Genomic DNA, 25,710 nt, shown 5'->3' on the forward strand with positions numbered 1-25,710 from the left:
ATTTTTACATGTTTATATAATAACTAAACAAACCTTTATGGTTATTTTATTTAAAATGAGGAAAATAGTAGATACGCAGGTGAAATCATAAGTATGTGCTGATGTGTGTTGTGGAGTAAAATTTTACTTTGTAAACTTGACTCTTATTGTAAATATGAAGAGCAATTTGTACATTCTTCAGAGACAAATATGATTACACTAGCTTTTGCCCGCAGCTCCGCCCGCGATATAAAGTTTTTCAGGCTAAAGTTTTCCGTTATAAAAGTAGTAGTTTCCCGGGAGCCTATGTTCTTCCCAGGGTCTCAAACTGTCTCCATACCAAATTTCATCTTAATACGTTGGGTAGTTTTTGAGTTTAACACGTTCAGGCAGACAGATGCAGTGGAGGACTTTTGTTTTATAATATATTTTTTAGAACTTTTTAAGAGGAACAATCCCGTCATACATCATTGTTACATAACTCTAACCGTTTACGCAGCGCACGCAACGGAAGCTCTCAAAACTAATAAATTGTTCCCGTTTTTGCAATATGTTTCATTACTGCTCCGCTCCTATTGGTCATAGCGTGATGATATATAACTTAGAGCACTCTACAAACAAAGGGCTATTCAACACAAAAAGAATTTTTCAGTTCGAATGGGTAGTTCCTGAGATTAGCCATTACTGCTCCACTCCTATTAAGTATAGCGTGATGATATATAGCATATAGCACTCCACGAACAAAGGGCTATCCAACGCAAAAAGAATTTTTCAGTTTGGACCGGTAGTTCCTGAGATTAGCGCGTTCAAACAAACAAACAAACTCTTCAGCTTTATATAATAGTATAGATTACCTTTTGTCTGCGAATGGAGAGGAAATATGTTGCATTGCAAGATTATTATAACGAATTTAATTCGAATATATAATTACATAATATATAGGGCTGGTTTTTATCGACAGTTGAAAATGATTCTTTGAAAATTATTATCTTTGTAAGTTTGACTGATCATGTAAAAACAAAGGTAAATTATACCTGTGTGAAGTAGAAGGTAAGAGCAGGTTGGTATATAAATATGGAATAACATGGAAGTGGGTGAAATTAGCTAATTAGGCCATCGTGATGGACTAAGACCTAGACACTTTCAAGTAAATCTCGTACTCCCACCTAATGTCCGTTCTTTACTTACTACATTTTGTAGAGTTCAATGGATACACATAATTAGTATACGGTAGGTAATCAACTGCCCATGTTGCATTTAACATATTATTATTTAAGCTTAAATCAATGCGAAAAACATGCGTCCAGTATTAAAATCTGTTTCCGTAAGTAAAATGTAATATTTAAATTTTATGCAATTACTTAGTGTTTCCATTTAGATAAATACTGCTACTGTATGCTCTATTTATATGTCAATTCTTACATATTATATAATAAATATAAAATATATGAAGTGACTTATCCCGCTTGGCAACATGCTTGTGATTGACCCTAATAACTCATAAGTCATAACATACTTAGTCATAATGCTTCCCAGCCGATCATAAATTGCATTATATTAATAATACTGGCATTATGTAGGTACTATAATTGATCAATTTAATATCATGTTCTAATACTAATAACTTTGGCAATACGTTTTAAGAAGGATCCAATTGTGTCTAATATTTGTAACACACTTGCAGTGACCGAGCCCAATTTAGAGTGTAACGCAGGATATTAGGACCGTTACTTGCAGGGATTAATGTAACCGGGTCGTGGCGTGGTTCACAACTCGCGGCCCACTACTCAACGCAATCTATTTATAACTTATCCACTAATGCTTCTCTTGACCAACTCCCAGTTGAAGTCTAATGCAAGTGCACGCGTCGAACACTGCACTCTATGAACTGACAGTGAATATGTAGGTACTTACAGACCTATGTATAACAATACTGAGTCCTTAAAAAATTCATAATGACAAGCAGGTGTATTTTGTATTTACAACCATTTGGTTGTGTTCTGTAATCAATTAGTCACTTACTTATTATACATTCATGCTTTATAGGCAGGTGCCTATAGGAATAGGTAGGTACCTATTCCTATAGCTTCTGTTCCGCAACTGCTGTGGCTGCCACCTCCTTTAGTCACAGGACCTTGTTACTGTATGCTCGTAGAGTGAATGTATTCAGCGATGTCCTAAATAAATAATAGACTTACCAATATTACTCCACTTATTTTGACTCTTGTGCTTCACAAAGAATAAAATGTTATCTTAGTCCCCAACTTATTCTGAATTTAATATAGGCTTAGGCTATTCAAGTGCCTGTTTTACATCTACATCCAATCCAATGATATTTAGAAAGTTCTCCCAACTAGGCTATCGCCCTTTAATTCATATCCTTACATATTATAATTTAAAACTAAGTCCCCCACCGCGTCTGTCTGTCTGGACGCGATAAACTCAATAACCATGGAACGAATTGTAATGAAATTTGGTTTGGAGCTAATACAAGACCCATCTTCCCCGAAAGTACGCGTCTTATTAATTTACAACCAACACTCTTAAACAGACAATTGAATAAGTAATATTTTGGTAGTTTAATTTTTTTAAATTGACTGCCTCGGTGGCGTAGTTGTATTGCACGTCCGGTACAATAGCGCTCTGAGGTCCTGGGTTCGAATCCCGGGTCGGGCAAAGTGATATTTGGGTTTTTCTGCTCAGTATCAGCCCGGAGTCTGGAATTTGTGCCCGATATGGCGATAGGCTTCGCCCCCTATCACATCATGGGACGGAACATACTTGGCGAAAAGTGGGTGCCCTAGTTGCGCCTCTGCATACCCGTTCGGGGATAAAATGCGTGATGTTATGTATGTAATTTTTTTAAAAAGATCTAAATGCATATTAAAAGCGCTCACGGCCGTTCGCTCGAGGAAGGATCATAACTACTGTAACGACCCATAGCTCCTTTTGTACAAACCATCGCTATCTATTTAAAAATTTAAGAAAAAATCCATATATTTCCTACGAAATCAAATTACCAAAAATAAAAAGTAGGTAAGTAATATTTTAATTTAGGAAATTGTCTAGCTATCCTTATGCCCAAGTTCAGCTTAATCCATTCAACGGTTACTGCGTTTACTTCTACAACGCATTCTAACATTTTATAAACTTTCATAATTATAATACTATAAGTAAAGTAATAACTTATTTTATTAAACTTTATTCTAGAGTTTTGAATAAGGCTTCATAATAATAATAATAGTCTCTAATCCATGAGTTTATCTGAACTGAGTAGACATATTCATCTTAAAGTTACCTACAAAATAGGTACAATTATGAGGTTTCATTACAATGACAATATTTTATTACAAATTCATAAATACTATTGGACCCATTCTACTCCGCACCAATGTGTTGATAATGTACAAAAATATTTGAAAAGCATATATAATAGGTTAGGGAAAAGGTCTTTTCGTATATAGTATGTATAAAATTGTATTAAAATCTCTTTGACTGTACTACTTGTACCTGGCTGGTTTTGATGATATTAAAAAGTTTGCATTTCAAAACAACTATGTTTATAAAAACAAATTAGTAAAATGTTGTTTTCAGATATTTTTCATTTATTTTTCTTTTTGTCAAAAACGTGCGTAATAGGTACATTTTAAAATATTATAAAAAAATGCAACGCAAAGCTCGAAAACAATTATGACGATTTTGGATTTAATCTGGATTTTTTTATGTCAAAGATGCACCCCATTCTGGTTGCTATTTTGCGGATAAAGTGGAGTTAAAATTACTTAGTGCGTTTGAGTTTAAACTCAAAAAAGATTACATTGAAAATAGTGAAAACTAGGTGATTTTCAATGCTTTCTGAAAAAAAAACTGTGCATCAATATGTTTCATGGAAGAAAATAGTTAATCGGTTGGATATAAAGGCTGGACGAACACGTACTTAATAGATTCAATATTATTATTTAATATATAATAGATTCAAATAAATTTTAAATCATTGCGATGTGGAGATGCGGTTACCTGGGGCCTTATTCTCTATTCCGCACGTTATTTTAACAGTGCGTAACAAACACGTAACACAACGCCTCATGTTTAGGACTATAGAAATTTGGCTTACAGAATACCATTCCACGCACATTTCTCGAAGATAACATGACACGGCCGCGTTACGCGTTTACACTATCATACAGAATAAGGGCCCTGACGTTTAGGTACAACAGGTGTCCCAAAAATAATATTGATTTTTTTTTATTATATAATAAGAAACACTATTAGGTATTATTGAAATTCTGTTTATGTCATAAAAATTATATCCAATCTCCAAATGTGAACCGTTTTACTAATCGAAGTGAAATTTAGGAGAACTGCGCGCAAGGTGTTTACAATGATTGCATTCCTTTCCTGTCCGATATTTTCTTTTAAATCATTCGAGCTCGTGGGATTAATACTATAAAGCCTTATGTGATGTATTCCTATACGAAATAATCGATTATCGTCGAGTTCGGGCAGAACTCGCTCATTTATGAACCGATTTGGAAAAATCTTTTTTTATTCGAAAGTATTTCTCTCCAGATTGGTCCCATCAAATTTTTTTCAACATCGCTTCGGTAGTTTGGTTTTAAAATTAAAAAACTAGAATAATTATGTCGTCCAAGAAAACGAAATCGCTTAGAAAACGAAATTTAGCTTTCTTGTGACGTATTTAGTTATGTTTTTGCATTGAATTTGGTTGACTGTACTTCTCACATACTTATACATATAGCATAAACCCTTTTTCCCGTGTCAGGGGTAGCCAGAGACGTAACATTTCATCGCGATAGTCGTACTGTGTGTGAAACATATCAGTTGTGTTTTTTGGTTGGATTTAATTGACTCTATTTTTTACATGCATACATATATGTATATAGCATCACACCTTTTCCCCTTTTCAGGGGTAGGCAGAGGTGTAACATTTCAGCGCGATAGTCATACTGCGTGCGAAACACATTAGTTGTGTTTTTGTGTTGTTGTTAGTGGACTCTACTTCTTACATACATACATATATATAGCATCACACCTTTTCCCCTTTTCAGGGGTAGGCAGAGGTGTTACACCACAGCGCGATAGTTGTACTGTGAGCCAAATATATCAGTTGTGTTTTTGCGTTAGGTTCGCTTGAATCTTCTTCTTACATACATACATATATATAGCATCACACCTTTTCCCCTTTTCAGGGGTAGGCAGAGGTGTTACACCACAGCGCGATAGTTGTACTGTGAGCCACATATATCAGTTGTGTTTTTGCGTTAGGTTCGCTTAAACTTCTTACATTCTTCTACTTCTTACATACATATATACATACATATATATATATATATATATATATATATATATATATATATATATATATATATATATATATATATATATATATATATATATATATATATATATATATATATATGTATATGTATATAGCATCACACCTTTCCCCTTTTCAGTGGTACTCAGGGGTGTAACTCCTCAGCGCGATAGTCGTATCGTGAGCAAAACACAACCATGCCATCGAGACGGTCTATTTTTTGCTAACACAAAAAAGCAAAAAATAAAAATAATTTTAACAAAAATTTAACCGCCTTCAAAAACCACTCAAAACCAAAATATAATTTCACATAACAGTTATATATTGGATACCTATTTTGGAGTCGGTGCCTAATTAAAATTGCTAGTTAAGCTAGATAAATACATTAACAAATATACGAAAACAATGTGCTGCCAGCGTACAAAGTCAGCAAGTCAGATCGTCACCGGAGATGAACGCACCGCCGTAGCACAGCAAATGGAAGCTATTAAGGAAATATTTAAATTTGTGAACTATAGACTACCCAAATTCTTCCCCTGTTACATATAGCTGGTTAAATGTGGGTATATTACACTCCCTGCCCCGAAAAAAGAGGAAAGAAAAAGATGAAACACCATACATGTGCTTGGTATTACACCTTTCACTTCGTATGTTTGTTAGTAGTAAACGCGAACCTACTCCTTTTAATTGACTTGAAAGAAATGTAGCTCATAGATAGACTATGCAACAAATATAGCTTAACTAGCAATTTTAATTAGGCACCGACTCCAAAATTGGTATCCAATATATAAATAACTGTTATGTGAAATTATTTTTTGGTTTTGAGTGGTTTTTGAAGGCAGTTTAAGTTTTTGTTAAAATTATTTTTTAATTATCAATTTATTCAGTAAGAAATTACGAACAATTATGGCAAAGATTCAAAGTTTTCGAAGTGTGTGATGACCCTCCCTCTTGCTATAACCAAGTTTTCTAGGCGCAGCCTGTGGAATTTTGTACAGCCGTCATTAAGAAATTTCCATATATCGTTCCAAATTAACATTGACTGTGTAGTTTCAGTCATCCACATAAAGTACGCGCCGATGATACCGTGCTTCCATAGTGTAGCCCAAAACGGTTACTTTAGGAAATTGTAGCAGCTTCGAATTTTATTTAAATCACGTAATTTTTTTTTGACAGACTTGTCGAAAATTCTCCGATTCATTATTATTCTAAAACGCAACACGCAAACTTCGCTCCTATAAAACGTTTCATAGCGGGAAAATTGCGAAACCCTGAACAATCGTAAGATATCTTCCGCTCAGCCGGCCTAGCATGCGCACGACGACAAAATTTTGTCGACACTTTTTCTCGTGATTTTGTCGTTTATCTCTATATGTCTACCGACACTAACATGCGCGCTCATTTTCTCGACTTGTCACGAGAAAAGTAGAGAAAAATTAATGTTTTATTAATCTGTGGTATTTTTGTCTACAAACCCTAACATGAGCAAATAATTTTATCGTTTTTTGACACATGTAAACGAGATATTTGTCTTCTTTGATATTGTACGAAGAGATAAACCGAGAAAATTATCAATTTAATTTATTCGTTAAAACGCGATGGTGGTATCTTACTATAGTAAAATAATATCGATATACGACAAACGAGAGGCGTGTAAAGTGGAAAGAAGACATATTATACTTAATTGATTTATGATATCCCTTTGCTACAAAACGAATGGCATTGATATTAAAGAAAAGTTTGCTCCCGATTTGGAGTCTCAAGCCAAAGGCATAGCCGTCCGTTTAAAGGTAATTGAATATATTTATTACATACTTAATTACATAAGTAGCTGAGTTTAATATCAATTGAAGTATTTTGATTTATAGATAATGGAATCATTTTTATTTTTTTAGGTGAGACGCGTGAATTTTACGTGCAAGGTATGTTAGGGCTCTTAGATTGTACCCATAGAAAAATAGTACCTCCTAATGAGCCACAAAGTGCACAATATCAAAATATGAGGAAGGATGCCTGCGACACCAAGGTTCAACTGGTAATGTACTATTAATTAATTATTAGAGTTAATAGAAATAAAAATGACTGTACTTTGAGAAATATCTTCACAATTAATACATAGCGTGTTACCTTTCATAAAAATGAAATTAGTGTGCCAACTAATGAGGTAATAAGAGCTATTTAATCAGATTAATTGCAGTTTTAATTTTGTTTATTTTAATACTACAAATACAAATGAGTAACTTGTTTTACCATAAAGTTTTGCAAAACTAGTACCTATATGTTACCAAAAAAATGTCAATGAGGTAATAAGAGCTATTTAATCAGATTAATTGCAGTTTTAATTTTGTTTATTTTAATACTACAAATACAAATGAGTAACTTGTTTTACCATAAAGTTTTGCAAAACTAGTACCTATATGTTACCAAAAATGTCACATTATGGATTCAAACAGCAAAACTCTTAATGTGAATGCCAGGTATCGGAGAAGATACTATTACTATGCAACTTAACAATATGAACAAACAATATCTTGCTTTATTTCTTTATTAAAAACTTCATTTACACTGATTGTATACTGATGGACTTAACAATAATGGATATATGGTTATACACTATTTCAAATAGTTGTTTGACTATATTATTTTACCACTGGTACAACTTCACATTATATTACTATTGTTAAGTAACTGTAGGTAATGCAGTATTTTATGTTACAGTGTTCCAATGGAGGAAACTATTATAAATGACCATCATATGTGAGAAGAACCTGTACAATTATCAGTACCTGCAAGTGTCTCACAAGCAGGATGACCTCAATTATAATAAATAGATATTTTCCTATGTAAATAATGTATATTTTATTATATTCACATTTTAAATATCAAGATAGTTTTCATTATTACAACAAAATCTTCTACACAAATTTAGGCAACAATAGAATATTTCATAATAACTTGTTATACAACAAATTTCCTACAATTACTGTAATGAAATACTATGAACACTTACAAAAAACAGAAATTGCACTTTCAAGTAATTGCTGCAGTTTACTTATATTATTAATTTCCTAAACCAACAGAACAAGAACACAACAGAACAGAACCAAATTTCCTAACATACAGATGTTTTATCTAGTGTATAAATAAAGATACCTAACGAAATATATATACATGATATTAAGTATTTAAAAATGTAGTTTTTCTTAAATAAACTGGTTATAAAAATACATATTTTCATTAAAGTATTAAGTTCAAACCGAGCAACAAAAAACTTTTTGGGAGTAGTATTTGGTAAGCTCTTCAACATGGTGTTGACTGCTGGGCTGGGGACATTCCAATGAATGTAGAGGCACTTGATTCACGGAACTAAAACAAAAAGAAAATATATACTTACTTCATATTTTAATAAACACTAATACTAAAAAACATCAATTACCATCGAATAAGAACAAACTTGAGCTTTGTGGCTGCAAAGTTCAACTTACAACATTGGTGTTTTGCTAATAAGGTTATTGTTTCACTATACTTACATCAATTGGGTATTTTGTGAGGCCCAAAGCCACAGCCATCTCCTTCCCGATTGGACTACTGATTCCATTAGGCATTATGGTACATCGTTCTCACGGCGGGGCGTAGTCACCCGAGGTAAAGTCCGGCTTGGGCACCATATACTCGTACAAATAATTGTCTTATTAGATTTTATTTGATTTGTGTCTTGTTACTTCGTACTCCAAAATAGGGCGGAGCTGTTATTTTGTGTTAGAATCCTTATTATATTGTACAATATTATTATTAATTTTGAATTTGTTTACTTATTTACGTTTTTTATTTATATATTGCTCTTTGTTATGACATAAACTGTCACATAAAACGTCAAAAAAACCTAATTGGATCATAGATCTATAAAAATTGAATGAACTAAAACCATTGTAGCTATATTAGAAAATAAAATGTTTAGAATATATATTTCAATGGGCAACATCGGTTTGTCTTCACGAGTAAACTTATGTCTTCAACGAGGAATTTGTCGATCGTGGTGCGCATGTTAGAGAAAACGAGATATTTATCGACATCGACAATTTGTCTACTCTCGTTCTCGAGATATCTCGTGATGCGCATGCTAGGCCGGCTGGAGTGGAATCTACAACACGTCTATTTTGTGTAATAGACAAAACAAACGTGAAAATATTTATGGGACACTTTGTATATGTAGGTATATTTATACAAGTGTTCTATAAGTAATTTTACAATTTGCCATCTATCGGCCTGGTTATCTTGGCTCTATGATAGTATTTTAAACTGGAGATACGTATAATATTTAAAGTGGGTAGTATTATTTTCGTTGTAGAAATTTAATAAAAACATTAAATTCAAAAATGTGAAAAGGCTTATTAAGTAGGTATTATGCTATCACAAACATGTAACAACTCAATTTTACTTATATGTATAAATACAGATTTACGCAACATTATGTATTGTATTTATTGTTATATGTTTAATAAAAATATTAAAATCGACAATAATCAGTCATACTTATAAAAATTCGTAAAGCTATGCTTAGTTAAGACACAAATTTACTCGATCAGCTGTAACTCAAAACTCGCCATCTTGCCTCTTAATAAGGTTAAAACTTGTTGTTGTTCTGAGGGTTTAACTAGGAAACCGGTGACATTTTTGACAGCTATTTAAGCAATTCCCTAAAACAAGTTTATAAGTAAGACTGATTTATTTATTTATTTATTTATTAGCACTGCCACATTGTACATATAATAACAGTTACACATAGTTACACTAGTTTTAAACAATAATTACTGATATGTACAACAAGTACGGCGTACATAACATTCGCCACAGCACTCAGCGAGTAGCATATTTTTATGGGGCCTCAATACGGTACACATAATATTAATAATAATGAACAATTTTTTAAACTACAGATACAATATAAAAAACAAAATCAAAAACTTAACTTCTATGACAAAAAAATAAAAAATAATATGAGATAAACCATGTAATTGTGAGGGTTATGAAAGTAATTCGTAAATCTTGCGTTTAAAGATCGGGTAAGAGTCATGGAACACGTCTAATTCCTTACAATCTATTAAAAAGTGATTGTACTGGTTGCAGATTCTAGTACAGGGCGATTGAAGACCCAAGTTAGTTTTAGAAAATGGAGTATAAAAAATGTTGCGAGTTGGAGTTCGTGGGTGATTTCGCGGAACTGAAAGGCTGAAACGTTCGAGTATATGGTTACAATTAGTTTTACCGTTTATAATCTTATGAAGCTGACACATGTTCTGGAGTTTACGACGATTAGTGAGCGATAGCATTTTAAATTTATTCAACCGTAGATTATATGGAGATCTATGTGAAAAGCCAGGAGTGAGAAAAGCCAGGTGTCGTGTAAATACTCTCTGTATATTCTCTACGCGTTGTGAGTGCACGCTGTAGAAGGGGCTCCAAACTGTGGCTGCGTATTCTAGATGACTGCGGACTAATGCATTGTACAATATAATTTTGGTGTGCGGTTTGAAGCCCTTACTGTTTCTTCTTACAAATCCTAACATCTGAGCCGCCTTAGCGACTATTTTGTTAATATGTGAGATAAAATTAAGTTTGCTGTCCATATAAATACCGAGGTCACGGATTTCATTTACATGCTGAAGATAGACCCCGACAAGCTCATAGCTAGTATCATATGGTTTCTTTTTACGGGTGTAACTTATATGGAAACATTTATTGATATTGAGTGACATGTCATTCATATTGCACCAAGAACAAATGGCGTTTAAGTCTGTCTGTAAGAGAATCGTGTCGTTGCGATCATTAATTGGTTTGTAAAGCTTCATATCATCGGCAAAGAGAGATATTTTGCTGTGTTTAATAGCAAGCGTGATGTCATTGATAAATATCAAAAATAGTATGGGGCCTAAGTGCGATCCCTGTGGGACACCAGATTGTGCGATATAAGCCTGTGACTCGGCTCCATTAACGGATACTGTTTGAGTTCTCTCAGACAAGTAAGACTTAAACCAAGTGAGCAATGTTCCTCCTATGCCACAGGCGTCTAGTTTCTTCAACAGTAAGCAGTGACTGACCTTGTCAAATGCGCTTGAAAAGTCAAGATATATAGAGTCCACCTGTATACCTTTATCTAGTTCTTGTGAGAGGTCTGAGACATATGAGATCATGTTAGTGCTGGTGGATCGACCCGCTCGAAACCCGTGTTGGAAGTCTGATAATTGACTATCAATGTATTTTGATAGTATTGGACAGATAAGGGATTCAAATATTTTAGAAAAAGTACTGAGGATTGAGATTGGACGATAGTTTTTAACTGAGTTTTGCTCACCCTTTTTATAAATAGGGACTATACGTGCTTTCTTCCATTCATTAGGAAAATTACCCTCGCTGAGGGAACAATTAACAATGAGACTCAAGGGAAGAGCAAGAACAGATCTACATCTGTGGATAAAAAGAGGAGGGATATTATCCGGTCCTGCACCTTTCGAAGTGTCTAGTTTTTTAAGGGCTTTAAGAATATCAGATTCCGTGAAACTGAGTTTAGTTAGAGAATTTGTTATAAGTTGAGAATTTTCCTGGGGTTGATTAGTAGTTGAGGATAATATTTTGTTCATGTTAGGGTTGTAAACAGAAGAAAAATGTTTAGAAAATAGATTAGCAGCTTCAATGTTGGTTTTCGCAATTTGATTATTTAGTTCCATATTTGCAGGGATATACGACTTAGTTCCTCGTATGTTTTTTATATAACTCCAAAATATTTTTGGACACTTTGGTAAATTTGTTTCTATAGTATTTTTATAGTTTTTGAGGCAAATGTCGTACAGTTTATGACAGTTCTTTCGGAGTCTATGGTAATCATCTTTGTCACGAGGATTGTTAAATATATCTAGTCGCTTTTTAGTTTTATCTTTTTCAGCCAAAAGTTGAATTAGTGCATTGCTAAACCAAGTAGGATATTTGTTCTTTTTAATGTTTCGTTTAGGTACCGTTTGTTTAATGATATTTCTTACGAGTTCATAGAATTTTGCAACCATTGTATTTACATTATCACAATTACATAGTTCCGCTTGCCAGTCGATGGCTTTCAAATGTGAAAGTATAACTGTATAATTAGCCTTAAAATAGTTATAATCGGTACGATATTGTTTGCGCATAGGTGTTACATTATTAAATTTAATGTTTACTAACAAAGGTGGGTGTCTGTTATCTAAGTTGCTCAATAAATCAGTAGGTGTCTCTACACTTATGTTATTCAAATTACTTAATACTAAATCGAGAAGTCTATCATCGCAGTTTTTTAATACTATTAAATTGATACAAATTATTTAATGATATAAAATCTATGAGATTATACGCTAACCCAGAATTATTGTTGGACGGTGTCATGAAGGAATTATCTGGTCCTTTAGACCAGTTAATCAGTGGAAGATTGAAGTCCCCCATAAGCAATATGTTATCTGCCTCATTTAAAATTGTATCAACAGATTCTAAAAACTTGATCAAAAGTTCCGACTTTACTGGCGGAGGAAGATACACAACACAAATAGCTACTTTTTTACGTATATTATTGGCGTTTATTTCGAGCATAACCCATATATTTTCAATGTCCAATTCCCATTGAGACATGCGAGTCGAAGGGATTTCATTATTAATTGCCAGTAAAACTCCTCCACCATCTTTTTTAGTAGAGCTAGTATGTTGTCGATCCTTGCGGTAAACAGTGTACCGAGAATCGATTAGCTCATTGTTGGATATATTGGCATTTAACCATGTCTCTGTCAAAGCAATCACATTAAAGTTAGTTTGTAAAACATTTTTTAAAAAATTGTCAGTCTTAGTTCGTAAGCCTCTAACGTTCTGATAATATATATTAAACATAAATTACTATTATCTCTATCTAACTATAATTAAAAATCTAAATTTAAGCAAACTAGGGAAACAAAATATTTTTTCTGTGAAGTTATATCTTATAATTATATTATGTTTTATATATATAACTGCTTATATATATTAATTACGTACGTTCAAGTTGATATTATGGTCAATACTTCTAGATTTTTAATTAATATTGCTTGACTAAATTCGTCCTTTCTTAAATACACGCGTCCGTTACGAGTCCAGACAAATTTATACGCCAGATCTCTTGCTTTCTTTCTGGCCGCAGCGTGCAGAGATTTATTGGCAGGTGTCAAATGCTCTGCAACGAAAACAGGTTTCTTGGTACCTCCAAGCCCGAGATGATGGGAGTTAAGTTTGTTGCTTGGATTCCGTTTATTGTAGTGGGATACGGCGGACAGAATGAGATCACGTTGTCTAGGACTTCGCAGCTTGGCAATCACTGCTCGTGGTTTATCGCTGTCTCGATTAGATTTCGCTACTCGAGTGGCGAGTTGGATGTCTTCAGCAATCAAAGGGGCTTCTACTGTTTTGGTCAACTGTATAACCGTATCAATCAAATTTTCTGAACGATTCTCGGGAATACCATTAATTTCAATATTGCAGTTCCTAGAATGGAGTTCTAATGTGTTGAGCCTGCCTGAGATATCCTTAATATTTCCCTTAAGATGTTCGTTTTCTTTCTGTAGTTCGCTAATTACAGCTGTTTTTTGGTTAAGTTCAGTCTTTAATTCCTCAAATTGTATATTAAAAAAACTCATCGCATCACGAAAAGATCCAATATCTTCCTGTATTGCTCGGAGCTGACTTGTCATATATTCACGATCAACTTTTCGAGCTGCAGTTAGCTCCTCTATTAATATTTCACGGATCTTTTCTACAGTAATTAAATCTTCGGGCTTTCCTGAGACTAACCCTGGGCTTATATTTTGTTCGATACTCGTATTATAATCAGAACTGTTCTCTTTAGTGCGCGAGGAGTTAATGGTTAGTCGGCTCGCGGGTGTATTCAGGTTCTTAGGCACTTTATGTTGCGATTTTGAATTAGGCTTAGCAGAATTTTTTGAAGGCTCCATTTGTTATTTTAAGTACACGTGGTAAGGGAGGATATTATTTAATTTTGTATGAGTTGATAACATTTATTTTATATGCAATAAACAATCTAATCGTTGCAGAAAGCTCAGGCGAAGCAAAAAAAGTTGTAAATGTTTAAATACGTGTTATCGATGCGAGGATGAATGCACTGCGAGCCAATACAAGGGTGCGAAAGAGATAGATGCGCACTGTCTCCGCCGATGAGCCGCGACTCGCGGGTCGCCGCGTTAAGTTGTAAACAATGGCGTCCGCGATGATTAATTAGAAATTATTTGTGTATAAAATTAGTTCAAACTCACTGTATATTGGTCAGTTTTTTAACACAATGTGTCACAGTTTGCTTCAAGTTATAAAACACAATTTAATGTAAACTGTAAGTCAAAATTTACACTGTAGACTATTTTTGTGAATAAAAATTGAGGAGACATAAATTTTGCGTGCGTGAGTGCTAACGCGCGATTCTAACTGATAATCGGCAATAAATAAATATAATCCAGTTGCCGTTATATAAAATGCAAATGAAAATAAAAACACTCGTTTGTATTGTACCTATACAATTAATACAATTAATGATAATATAAGTATGTTGTTTACAATAACAATCAACCTCAGTATGTAGGTCTGTGAGAAATTTAGTGTTATCATGGAATGCTTAAACGTTTAAGATTGGGTTTGGACCATAGGTATCTCATAGCGAGAATCCACCCGTAAAAAGCTATAAGTTGACACAAAGATGACAATTGCTCTGTATGTGGACAATGACGTTTTACAAATAGACGCGGCATACACTAACAAAATGGCACAAAAAAACGGCGCACTATGTGCTATAGTCACGTACCTATACATATAATTACAAATTGGTTCGAAGAAGGAATAAAAAGATGCAGCATACATTCGTTAGAAAAGGATATATATACATCGACAGTTACGTAACAACTTTAGTGCCGCACGCTCATTGGCCAAAGCGCGTGTGACCTACAATCAGAGAAATTTGGGGAAAATTGGACACTTCATTTTAATAAAACAATTTATTGTGTGAGCAGAGAAACATTTATTTTAGACAGTAAGGTGAACTATATAAAAAAAAATATATTAATTGCTTTAAATGCTCTATGTACGTAAGACTAGGTATACAAAAATTCTTTAAGATATAATATATCATCGTCTCCATCATAAAACTCTAGTTATTTAGCGCCAGCGTGTTTACTTTATATAACTTCAAACAAACTTAATTTATTCTTTTTTGTCTTTTATAATCAGTTTTACAATCTATATTAGTTTTGTGTGCGAAATGTATGCGAACATTAATGAATTTATCTATAACAGCGCGGATAAGGTGTAATCTATGATTAAACGTCGGGTGTTGCTCTAGGGAATGAACATTTAAAGACTGAAATACGTCGTTACAACTTACAAACGATTTTAAAATCCGATTTTTAATAATTTGAATATCCTTTACATTAGGAAGGATTATGTGACCTTTTGCATTTATGTGATTTTTAACATTATTTTTGGTTACGTATATGTCACTCTCTAGGAAATGATCGAACCGTAAATATTTACAAGTATTTGATGTATTTTTTTAAATTAAACTATTACTTATTACATGATTTTATTTCATACCGTGTTATTATATTATAAAACAGAAATAGTAGGTTTATAAGGCCTGAGACAGTCATTACCCATCTTCCCCTAGCAGCTCGCATTGACATGACGCGAGCGTCGACCGCCGCGCCGTCGCCATGACAGTCGAATAAAATTCATTCGGTTTATTTGATAAATAATAAGTTAAATAGTGTATACTTACACATGAAATGAAACGTTTTTTTCTTTTATAGTTGCTGTATAATTTGTACATCGTCTAAAAACACGAGAAGGCATTTAATTAATAGAATACAAATAGGTAGTAAGCCGACTAGCCACAACAGTGGTTCGAGGTTGACTAAGTGAACGTCGGGGAATTGCCTTACTTTCGTCTTGCCAGTATTGAGCTCGGACAACGTATCTATGTAATAAAAACATCTTAGTATGTGGATTGACTTACCACCAGATGACATGGTGTCTCAAATGCCCCCTTTTTTGTAAATATAAAATACTTATACTTAAGGCGATACCTCAAGGTCCATTTTCATACATTTTGTTTCGGCTTTAATCTGGGTAACTAAACAAGTATTGGCAAGTAAAGAATTTAAATTCACGTCTAGTTAGTGATTAGTTCTCGCAGTTTAAAGAAAAACGTAAAAATAATTAATAATCATGGATATTTCGGCCTTTAAAATTTAATATGACGAAATTTTAAAGGCAGAAATATCCATGATTATTAATTATTTTTACATTTTTCTTTCAACTGCGAGAACTAATCACTAACTAGACGTGAATTTAAATTCTTTACTTGCCAATACTTGTTTAGTTACCCAGATTAAAGCCGAAACAAAATGTATGAAAATGGACCTTGAGGTATCGCCTTAAGTTTAATTATATATTCCTTCCTATCTTCAACTACTTAATTTGTCTATGCAGACGATTATATTTAGTTTAATCTAGGTAATACCTATCAATAATATAAAATTTTATAAATCAATCCTTATTTCAATATTAACAATTGTATTCAAAATACATAATAAAGCTATATAAGTTATATTATAAATTGATTTAGTGGTGAAAGGTCCGACATTTTCATGAATATTCGTATTTTGTGGCTGTCAATTTACAGCTTATCAAATGTGATTAGTTTCATTTTTATTTCGCTGGCCATTGGCAAAGCAGAAGTCTTCTGTAAATGTTGTTCAGAGTTGTCTTATTTATATGACAAGCTTCCTTTGATAATGTAGGTAATTTAATACATATTTTAGAAAATGTTAAAATAGTCGCAGGTATAGTAATACTTTTTCTTGTGTTCTCAAAAATCATCCTTAAATTGAGCATTTGAATGAGGTTCATTTACAACTTGCAAAAACATTTAACTGTGCCAAATTAACTAGTAGTGGGTATAAATGTAGAGTTACGAAAGAATTTAAGTATGTACACCAAACTGCACTTACATTTCCATACAGAGTAGTCACAGAAAAGGAAATTTATATTGGGTGGCCATTTATAAAACATGTAATAGAAAAATGCGCAATACTCACGTATAAGGGCGAGACAACTCTATCTATTTAAGGTTTTAAGTAGGTAATCTTCGAGCTACCAACATTATTTTAGTAAGACGTTTAAGGGCTTTCAGCTAAAATTGTATATTGGAATAAAACTATTTACTGATTTTATCGCGGTTATTTATATCAGGGGGCGGACGTGACCATGAAGGCTGCAAAGTCTTCGAAACGTCGGGAGAAAATAATAATATAAATACCTAACCACGATAAAATCCGTAAATAGTTTTATTTCAATGTCTAACATTTGCGTAAACATAAGAAATCATTATAAAATTGTATAGTTAGATATGGATGGATACAATATACGTATTATTTAGATATGCAATCATATCTTAGTATTTTTCTTTTACTGCGTCGTCTATAAAATTCAATATGAGCTGGTATTGTTCCCCTTCATAGCAACGCTCATTCTTCTAACGGGAGGAGCAAAAGTTCTAACTGTGCGGGGATGTCGTGGTCTGGAGGGGCGCGGGGGTAGCCTTGAGTCTGTGCTGGCGCGAGCTCTGAACTCCTCAGAGCACTCCGATTGTCCCGACGACGATGTAGAGTCACTACGTTCGAACGTTACTTCGTCTTCTTCGTCTAATTCCATCTCTGTCCAGCGCCGACCTGAAAATACCAGGCATATTTTTTTTTATTTTAATTGAATGATGAGATGAGCATGCCGCTTGCTCTATGGTAAGCAATATGAACACCTATAAACAGTAGCAACATCATATAGAAATTGAATTATAAAGAACTGCGTAGCACTCCACTGTTCTCGTCACCTTGACACTTAAAAAATGTTCAGCTTTATAATTTACGCATGCTATAATTTCCTTCAAACCGGTACACAATAAGTCATGCTCACTTCTGCCTGTGAGCACTCTGTGAGTAGAAATAGACATTGCGGCGATACCTACCATCAATAAAATAAAAATATTTTTTTCACCCCTTTACATTTTTTATTGGAGTATCAGCTCTACAGCTTTTCAGCTTGCTTGCTTGGTTTTATAGTTTTTTAGGGACGACAAAAGTACGAACATTTCCTCAACTCAACGCGAATATTTTTTGTGTTCTCTAATACCTATATTTTCACTGCTGGCCAGGTTTTGAAGCTCTTTTTATTATTCAGCTCGAAAGAGATGTCTCTACATACAGTTTTAAGACAATAACATAACTCGAATAACTGCAATTCGTATAACTATTAAATTATGTTTGTATACGTATTATTAGTTAGAATGATTTACTATTCAGTCGCCAAACTCAAATGTATATGCCAAAATTAAAGGTTAAATGTAATAATATAATCTACTTATGTAGAGGAATAGAAAAAAACATGTGAAGGACTAATTTTAATTGTCTACTTGTTAATACATAATCATAGGTAAATTTACTAACAAAAGGGAGTCCTAAAATCGGCAGTTGCGTCGGATGCAGCTCTAGACAATGGCCGGCCCAGTGCGATAGAGTGAATTTCTCCTTCGGTCCTGCCGCGAGTCCATTTATTACTCACACGCCAGAAACGCCGTGCGTCGCAAAACACACCCCATACCTGTGCCATAAAACAGATCGTAAAAATAATATTACCTATAAGTCATTTACTATAACGCGAAATAAATAATTATCAGAATACTAATTAGGTTTTCGGCAATGTCTTGTTGGCCAACTTGTTTTAAGAAGCAAAACCAAAATGTACGAGGAAAGCTATTTACAATTTCTTATGCTTTGTTCTGTCAGGTCTTTAATAAATTTTTTTCTACTATAGTCTATGTCACACCGATAAACGCGCCTGGTTACAATTTGCTCGAAGACCTATTGATAAATTGTTCAGGTAGTTCTGATAAGTCCTTTGCTAAAATATATAAAATACACTATATATAATAGAGATCATCGAAAATTGATATATTATTATGTTTTTCTATATGATGTATTAGCAATATAATTAGTAAATCTCTATAGTTTACTCGCCTGATCGATACTTTCTCTCACGGAGATTTCGTGAAAACAAACGCAGCCGATTTCTTTGCTTCGTCGTTTGCCTTCCTCCATAGTGATCATGCGGTCTCCAATCTGGTCGGTTTTGTTCCCAACCAATACTACCGGTGTCTCAAGCACGCAATCCTGGGAGTAAATCGTGATTTACCTATACTTTAGTTTACTACCTAAATTTTGTCGCAAACATTTTATTCGCCAACAATGACCTGTTTTCACAATATCCTTTTGAAGGGCGAATTTATTCGAGTATGAAATTCATTTAGATAGTAGTCCAATACTGGTTATATTGTATCTTATATTTTATTAAGAGGCTTTTACAAATAGGTAAGTATATTACCAATAACATCTGATATTCGTAGTAGATAAGAACTTTTGCTTGTGACTCCGACCGCCTAAAACGCTATTGATAAATTACGGGTTATATTTTTATTAAGCCATTTTAGTTGTAGCCTATTTACTGAAGCCTTCATACTACTTACAATTTCGTGAGAATCTCATCGTCTCATAAATATCATTCATAGATAAAACTGATAAGTACCTATATACATTTGATGCATAGTATCTACGTAAAGATTTTTGCGCAGGAGTAAAGCTTACAATAAACATTTAAATAAATGATAATGTTCCTGTATAAAATTGAAACATCTACCCTCATAGATGATGTAAGTCGACGTCGTCTTTTGTTGTGGTTAATAAGAAATTTGAGACGGTGACACTCGTCGAAGGAGCATTTGTCTGTGACTGAATACATCAAAATAAAGGCTTCTGCCCATCTTATGTTGCTTTCCAGGTTTGCGTATTCGGATTCCTGTTTAAAATATAAATCAAAATATATTTTGATACACCATGTCGCATAAATACATTAACGCCGGCAGTAATCAACTTACGTGTGAATCTCCTGCAGAATCCAGTATTTCGAAATATACCATCTCGTTATCTATTACAGTTTGGAAACCATATATTTTTTCCAAATTAGGATCGTATTCGCCGATGAACCTTCGTGTTATAAATCGAACTACTAAGGCTGTATTAAAAGAAATAAGTTTGAATTGCATAAAAGTAGGTATACTTAAAGTTATACAGGTGTATTTTTGGGACGTGGTAGTAAAAGCACCTTCCTTAAGTTCCTTTTTTTTATTAATCGCCCCCGAATAAAAGTTTTGTTATCTTTAAAAGAGAATTGGAATCGCATTTCCTACAAAATATATAGTAAAACTTTTTCCAATTTTTAAAGTACTCAAATCTTGAATAATACCATTGAACCTTAAGTTCCTTATAACTTTTAAGCAACCAGATCAATTAGTATCAAAAATAGTTTTTGCATAAATTTCCCCATGTTTTTGCTGACTGTACATGTTTCCAATATTTGTAAATACATATTTTCAAAATGGACAACCAAAAGATGATTTCTTGCAGCTACGGCGATTTTAAAAGTAGCTGCCCTTACTCTCCTGCCTTAAAAGTTCCCTCTGTATATAAATTTTAAAACAAAAAGTAATTAGTATTGTGTAAATGAGTTAGAAAATAACAGCGTACCTACCTGATTTTCCAACCCCCGATTGTCCTAATACCATGACTTTGAAAGGTCGTGTTTTAGGAGACAATACAAATTTTGCGAGCGAATTCTTGGGTGACGTTGTAGTGTTTACAGCCATAATGGTTGCCATTCTGTTTATTGTTCAGAAAAACAAAATTGGTTTCTCATACTAAATGTAGGTACCTGTAAATAAAAAATGATAATTCAACATTTTTTAAACGTCGAGAAATCACTTCATTCGCCCTTAGTGTGAGATGTTTAATTAATACCTTTTGTGGTCTTATTGATTCATTCATACCGTCTCTGTATTTCAATTTTATTATTCGGTACGCCAATAATTCCGATGGATTTATTATTTAAAAAACGATGTACTATCTGCAACCAGGGTAAGTACGTTAGGCAAAAGTGTGATAGGTCACATGATTTGCGTTGGGCCGTGTCTACAGCCATATTGTCACAAATTCCAAATTCCGGTCTCGTACTGAGCAGAGGAACTCAAAGTTATTTTGCCCGACTCGGGATTCAAACCCGGGACCGGAGAGCTGTTTCGTACTGCGTACGCAACACAACTAAGTACCTACGCCACAGAGGCCTATTGTGTTAAAAAAAGATAATTGTACTTCTTTTAGTATTATTTCGATATTTTAACTAATTTGTGGTCCCTACAAAAGTATGAAACGCCCAATGGAAAAGTCTACCGTCGCCTTCTCCAAACTTTAAAGGATTCTTGAGATCGAATTAAGGAAGAACCTATGTAAAAACATGCTTACTTCTTTTAGTTTGACTTTTAAGCCGGGCTTTGTTGATTTTCCAATACTCTTCATACCAGATTACAACTATACTAACCAGCAGGTACCCATGTACATATTGTAGGTACAGTACGAGAACTACGCTATTTATGTATGTCTAAATATAAACACAATTCATTATTTTAGTCAGCCACGTCTCTTCACATTTGGCACGATCTTGGAAAATACTCCATTGAACACATTGGTTTACAAAGGAATTTTATAATCAATAATCAACATAAAAGTCGTGGCTTATTTATGGACCTTACCATCATATTGGTTTCACCAAAGCTCATTATGCTCACTGTTTGGTTTTAAAACCTGAATCCATCCAAGATTCCTTTTATATCTTTAAATAAGTACAGTTTATTTATGTATTATAGAGTAAGGATAGATTCAGGAATATATTAAGATCCAGTGCAGCACGAAGGTTATTAGCAAGGTTAACCTGGAAGAGGACAGACGACTTGATAAATGTCGCAGGAACACGTTGAATGCAGACCGCTTTCGCATGGTCCGTCTGGAAATCTTTGGGGGAGGCCTATGTTGAGCAGTGGTCTTTATGTGGCTGATGATGTACGAAGTTGAGCAGTTATTCATTTTTAACGTGTTTGGTTTTGAAAATCCAAATTATAAGCATTAATTTCCTCAGATTTACCTATTAAAGTTTTATTTACATTTATATTCTGCTACCTAGCAGTTGAAAAATGCAAATTGTTAAAGAAGCCTGTAGATATCACGTTTGAGAATATTGGTAAAGGATGATTTTAGCTAAGATAATTTAGGAGACCACAAAATAATATATTAATAGTTGAAGTATTTTTGTAATCCACAATGTGGTAAATAAAATTCAAGGGAAATGCGTATGGTAGTTTGGTTATTAGTCTCATTATAATAAAGTAAAATGTTTTTTATAGGTACGCTGATCACAAACGTTTGCATAAACTTTTATGTACAGTCAGCCACAAAAGTTGGTGAAGAAATAAATAATTTCAAATCACCTTTAGACTTTTGTCTTGTCAACAATAGTGTTTACTTTGCTAAAGTAAAGTTCAAAGTGTTATGTAATTTATTTTAAATAAAGAAAAGAACTTTTTGATTGCAGTTAATGTGTATGAGCGTTTTAAAATTTTTAAACTGTTTAGCTACTTTTGTTATAGGTAGAGTCGGCCGACTCTACCTATACCGAAAAGGCAACCCAAAAAAATGTTACCTGTCGGGGAAGACGACTAACTTTAGTTGCAATATATAGTAGAGTTGTTCATCGAACATTTACTGTCAACTTATATAGCACAAAATGACTTCAGACTTACAGAGTAGGTATTTATCTTCTATCGCTTAAAGCTTATACTATTATCTTCGAGTTAAGTTAATGTTTTCTTCCTTAGATACTTTTTTTTTATATCATAAAGTGGCTCAAGTGAGCGACCCACTACTATTTCGGAAATATTTTCTTTTTAATTTAATGAATTATCTTTCTGAAGTTACCTAAAATTATCGTGATGCATTGATATAAAAACGAAACGATAAAAGTGTTAACATTTTCATATTATTAAACATTTCTTTGAAACTTTTTAAACGCTTTTGTTAGGTATTTTCATATTGCACTGGTCATAGCAGTCATAACAAGAAAAATATTAAAGATCAAAAGCTATTTTCGTCTACAGCGTTAAGAACAAAAAAATGTCGAATATCTTGACGCCCCTGCATTTTTACTTTTGCGCAATAGGATTTTTGTTGTAAACTTCAACATTCAGCCTTTTTGTGATACGTAACCAACGTGCATTTTTACGAGTATTTATAAGGATCTACACAAGTACCACCTAACCACATTATCAGAAAACATTACTCGTAAAAATATCGCATCGCTGAAACCAAATGTTAGGTGCTAAGCTCGATACATGTAGAGATGCCGGGGTTATTACAACTAAAATACTCACATATCATTGAATACACGTCTTTTAGTTTACTATTTGAACGGAAAAAATCAATCTTCAGAAATAGTTGGGTATTTGTGTCTCGCACTGTATAATCCCGTTTAAATTTTTATTACAACGATGTGTTGAAAGCAAACGTATACACGTAACATGCACATTAAAAAGCTCGTAAGTAGATCAGTAGCGTGCGGCCACGTTCGTACGCGAGTAAAACACGAATGAGCATAACTTCCTCCTCTCTTTCCTCGGCAGAGAGGTCTCAATGAGTACCAGAACTCGACATATTTGCGAATTAATATAATTTACGTGGGCGAAATGTTTTTGTTTCTGAGACGTTAATGTGTGTTGATTGAAATCCATGTGTGTGGATACATAAATATTAATTATGTAAAACGTAGACATATTTTATAAGGAACACGTTAATGGACAAGTTTGGGGTGGTAGAGTATAAATAGGCCGCCTCTATCAGCATAGTACCCTGTGTTTCGAAAAAAACCGCAGAGAAGCAAAAGGTTGATTTCGTAAACGTAAGTGAGATTTTCAGAAATTCAAATGTCCTTCGTTTCCTAATCTCTATTCCTCCTGTTTAGGACTGGCACACCATCCATTGTGCTTCTATGAATATGGGTATCTATAAGGGGCGTTGATAATTATTTAACATCATGTTAATATTTAGCCCTATCTGCTCGTATAATAATAAAATAAAAAGATGTAACTTCATGTTTGTAAATTTATGAAATAGAGTCCTTACCGTCTAATTTTGAAAGTTTATCTTTGTGCGTTTGCAACCAAATATGTTTTATCTTATCTAGCCGCCTATCATTATTGCGCGATTATCAACATTACCTAGTGTTATTGGATTTGTAAATGAAACAATTTCACATTTCGTCGTGCTGGTAGATGCGCTCGATCCGCATTTCATACATAATTAATGTGACCGGCCTGGGCCATGACCGAGTCGTTCGCTGTCAAGGACAAAACAAATCAGTGCTTACATTTTACGATTATGAATGACTTCTCACAATCACGCGTCCTCCGAAAAAGTTTCGATGTGTGTCAGTCACCTCAAATAAACTGTTGACGTGCAGACCTTCAGACCGCGCACATTTATTTTCCGCATGGGCTATTAATCGCAAATTGCAATAAGTGCACCCATAGCTTATCACAGTTATTTAGCTTCATGTCGTGCCAGGATGCGAGCCTGTCGTTATGTCGGATAGGTTCATCATTAGTTTCAATAATTTGTTTTAATCAAAAGTTCACATTTAAAAATAAAAATTATAATATACCCAAACAAATTTGAACAGAGTGCATCTAATGCAATCAGGGTAAGTATGCTAAGCTAATGCTAGTCTTTTGTTATAGTATAAAGCAAGTCAGATCTGTCGTCATATCGAAATAGTTTAGTTTGCAATTCAGTTAATTTTTTTTATTGTTGGTTGGGTATATTTTTTTATATATTTCTACAACTGTAGAAGTATTACTAAAGGAAACTCCTCTAGTAACTATTATGTCACTATATAAGAGTTATTGCTCGTAAAAAGTATAGGATATCCTATCCATAACGTTGCTAGCAATAGACACCTGCCACATGTATTCCGTAAACACTGCAACAACATATTATGTAGGTTTAAAACTGCTGTATTTTTTTCAAATTTGTTGGTATCTATCATGTCACTTTTTATTGATCTTTCTTATTGATGTGCCAATTTCCCGAGATAAATGTAGCATAGCATATTCATCTGTTATTTTTCGACCAAAAATTTTAATTTTGCCGCTTAACCTACCTAAGCTACTCAAAATATCGTAATTCCTGATTTTATTGTATTTTTGTGCATAACTCTATAATATATCCTAGGTGCAGCTACATGCATACCTGAGTAGCCTAATTTAAACACCTTTTTAAACCAAACAAATTACCATCAGAATGGTTTTAACTGATTTTTAAAAAGAAATTTATTTATACCGTTATATGGTTAGTATAGGT

At 33.6% G+C, this 25,710-nt stretch overlaps 1 protein-coding gene across 2 annotated transcripts; it reads right to left on the bottom strand.

Moving 5' to 3' along the window:
- Positions 1–17,693: 17,693 nt before the first annotated feature.
- Positions 17,694–23,951, bottom strand: LOC115448891 (ras-related and estrogen-regulated growth inhibitor). 2 transcript variants are annotated; one of them, XM_030176491.2, is made up of 8 exons: positions 23,727–23,951; positions 21,268–21,373; positions 21,002–21,181; positions 20,349–20,485; positions 20,111–20,269; positions 19,435–19,587; positions 18,865–19,018; positions 17,694–18,093 (listed from the first exon to the last, which is right to left on the bottom strand). In XM_030176491.2, exons 3-8 carry the CDS (start codon positions 21,126–21,128, stop codon positions 17,852–17,854), a joined length of 972 nt encoding a protein of 323 aa, XP_030032351.1. In that variant the 5' UTR covers positions 21,129–21,181; positions 21,268–21,373; positions 23,727–23,951; the 3' UTR covers positions 17,694–17,851. The 2 variants fall into 2 exon arrangements, with proteins under 2 accessions (XP_030032351.1, XP_030032350.1); XM_030176490.2 differs by lacking the exon at positions 21,268–21,373.
- Positions 23,952–25,710: the final 1,759 nt, after the last annotated feature.

This window comes from Manduca sexta, chromosome 22 (genome assembly GCF_014839805.1).
Source record: "Manduca sexta isolate Smith_Timp_Sample1 chromosome 22, JHU_Msex_v1.0, whole genome shotgun sequence".
NCBI lineage: Eukaryota > Metazoa > Arthropoda > Insecta > Lepidoptera > Sphingidae > Manduca > Manduca sexta.

Coding starts and splice junctions, on each gene's coding strand:
- LOC115448891 (XM_030176490.2), bottom strand. CDS start 21,128: ATGGCAACCATTATGGCTGTAAACACTACAACGTCACCCAAGAATTCG. Junction 20,486..21,001: donor ATCGGGGGTTGGAAAATCAG/GTAGGTACGCTG, acceptor CTTTTAATACAG/CCTTAGTAGTTCGATTTATA. Junction 19,019..19,434: donor TGAGAGAAAGTATCGATCAG/GCGAGTAAACTA, acceptor TTTATGGCACAG/GTATGGGGTGTGTTTTGCGA.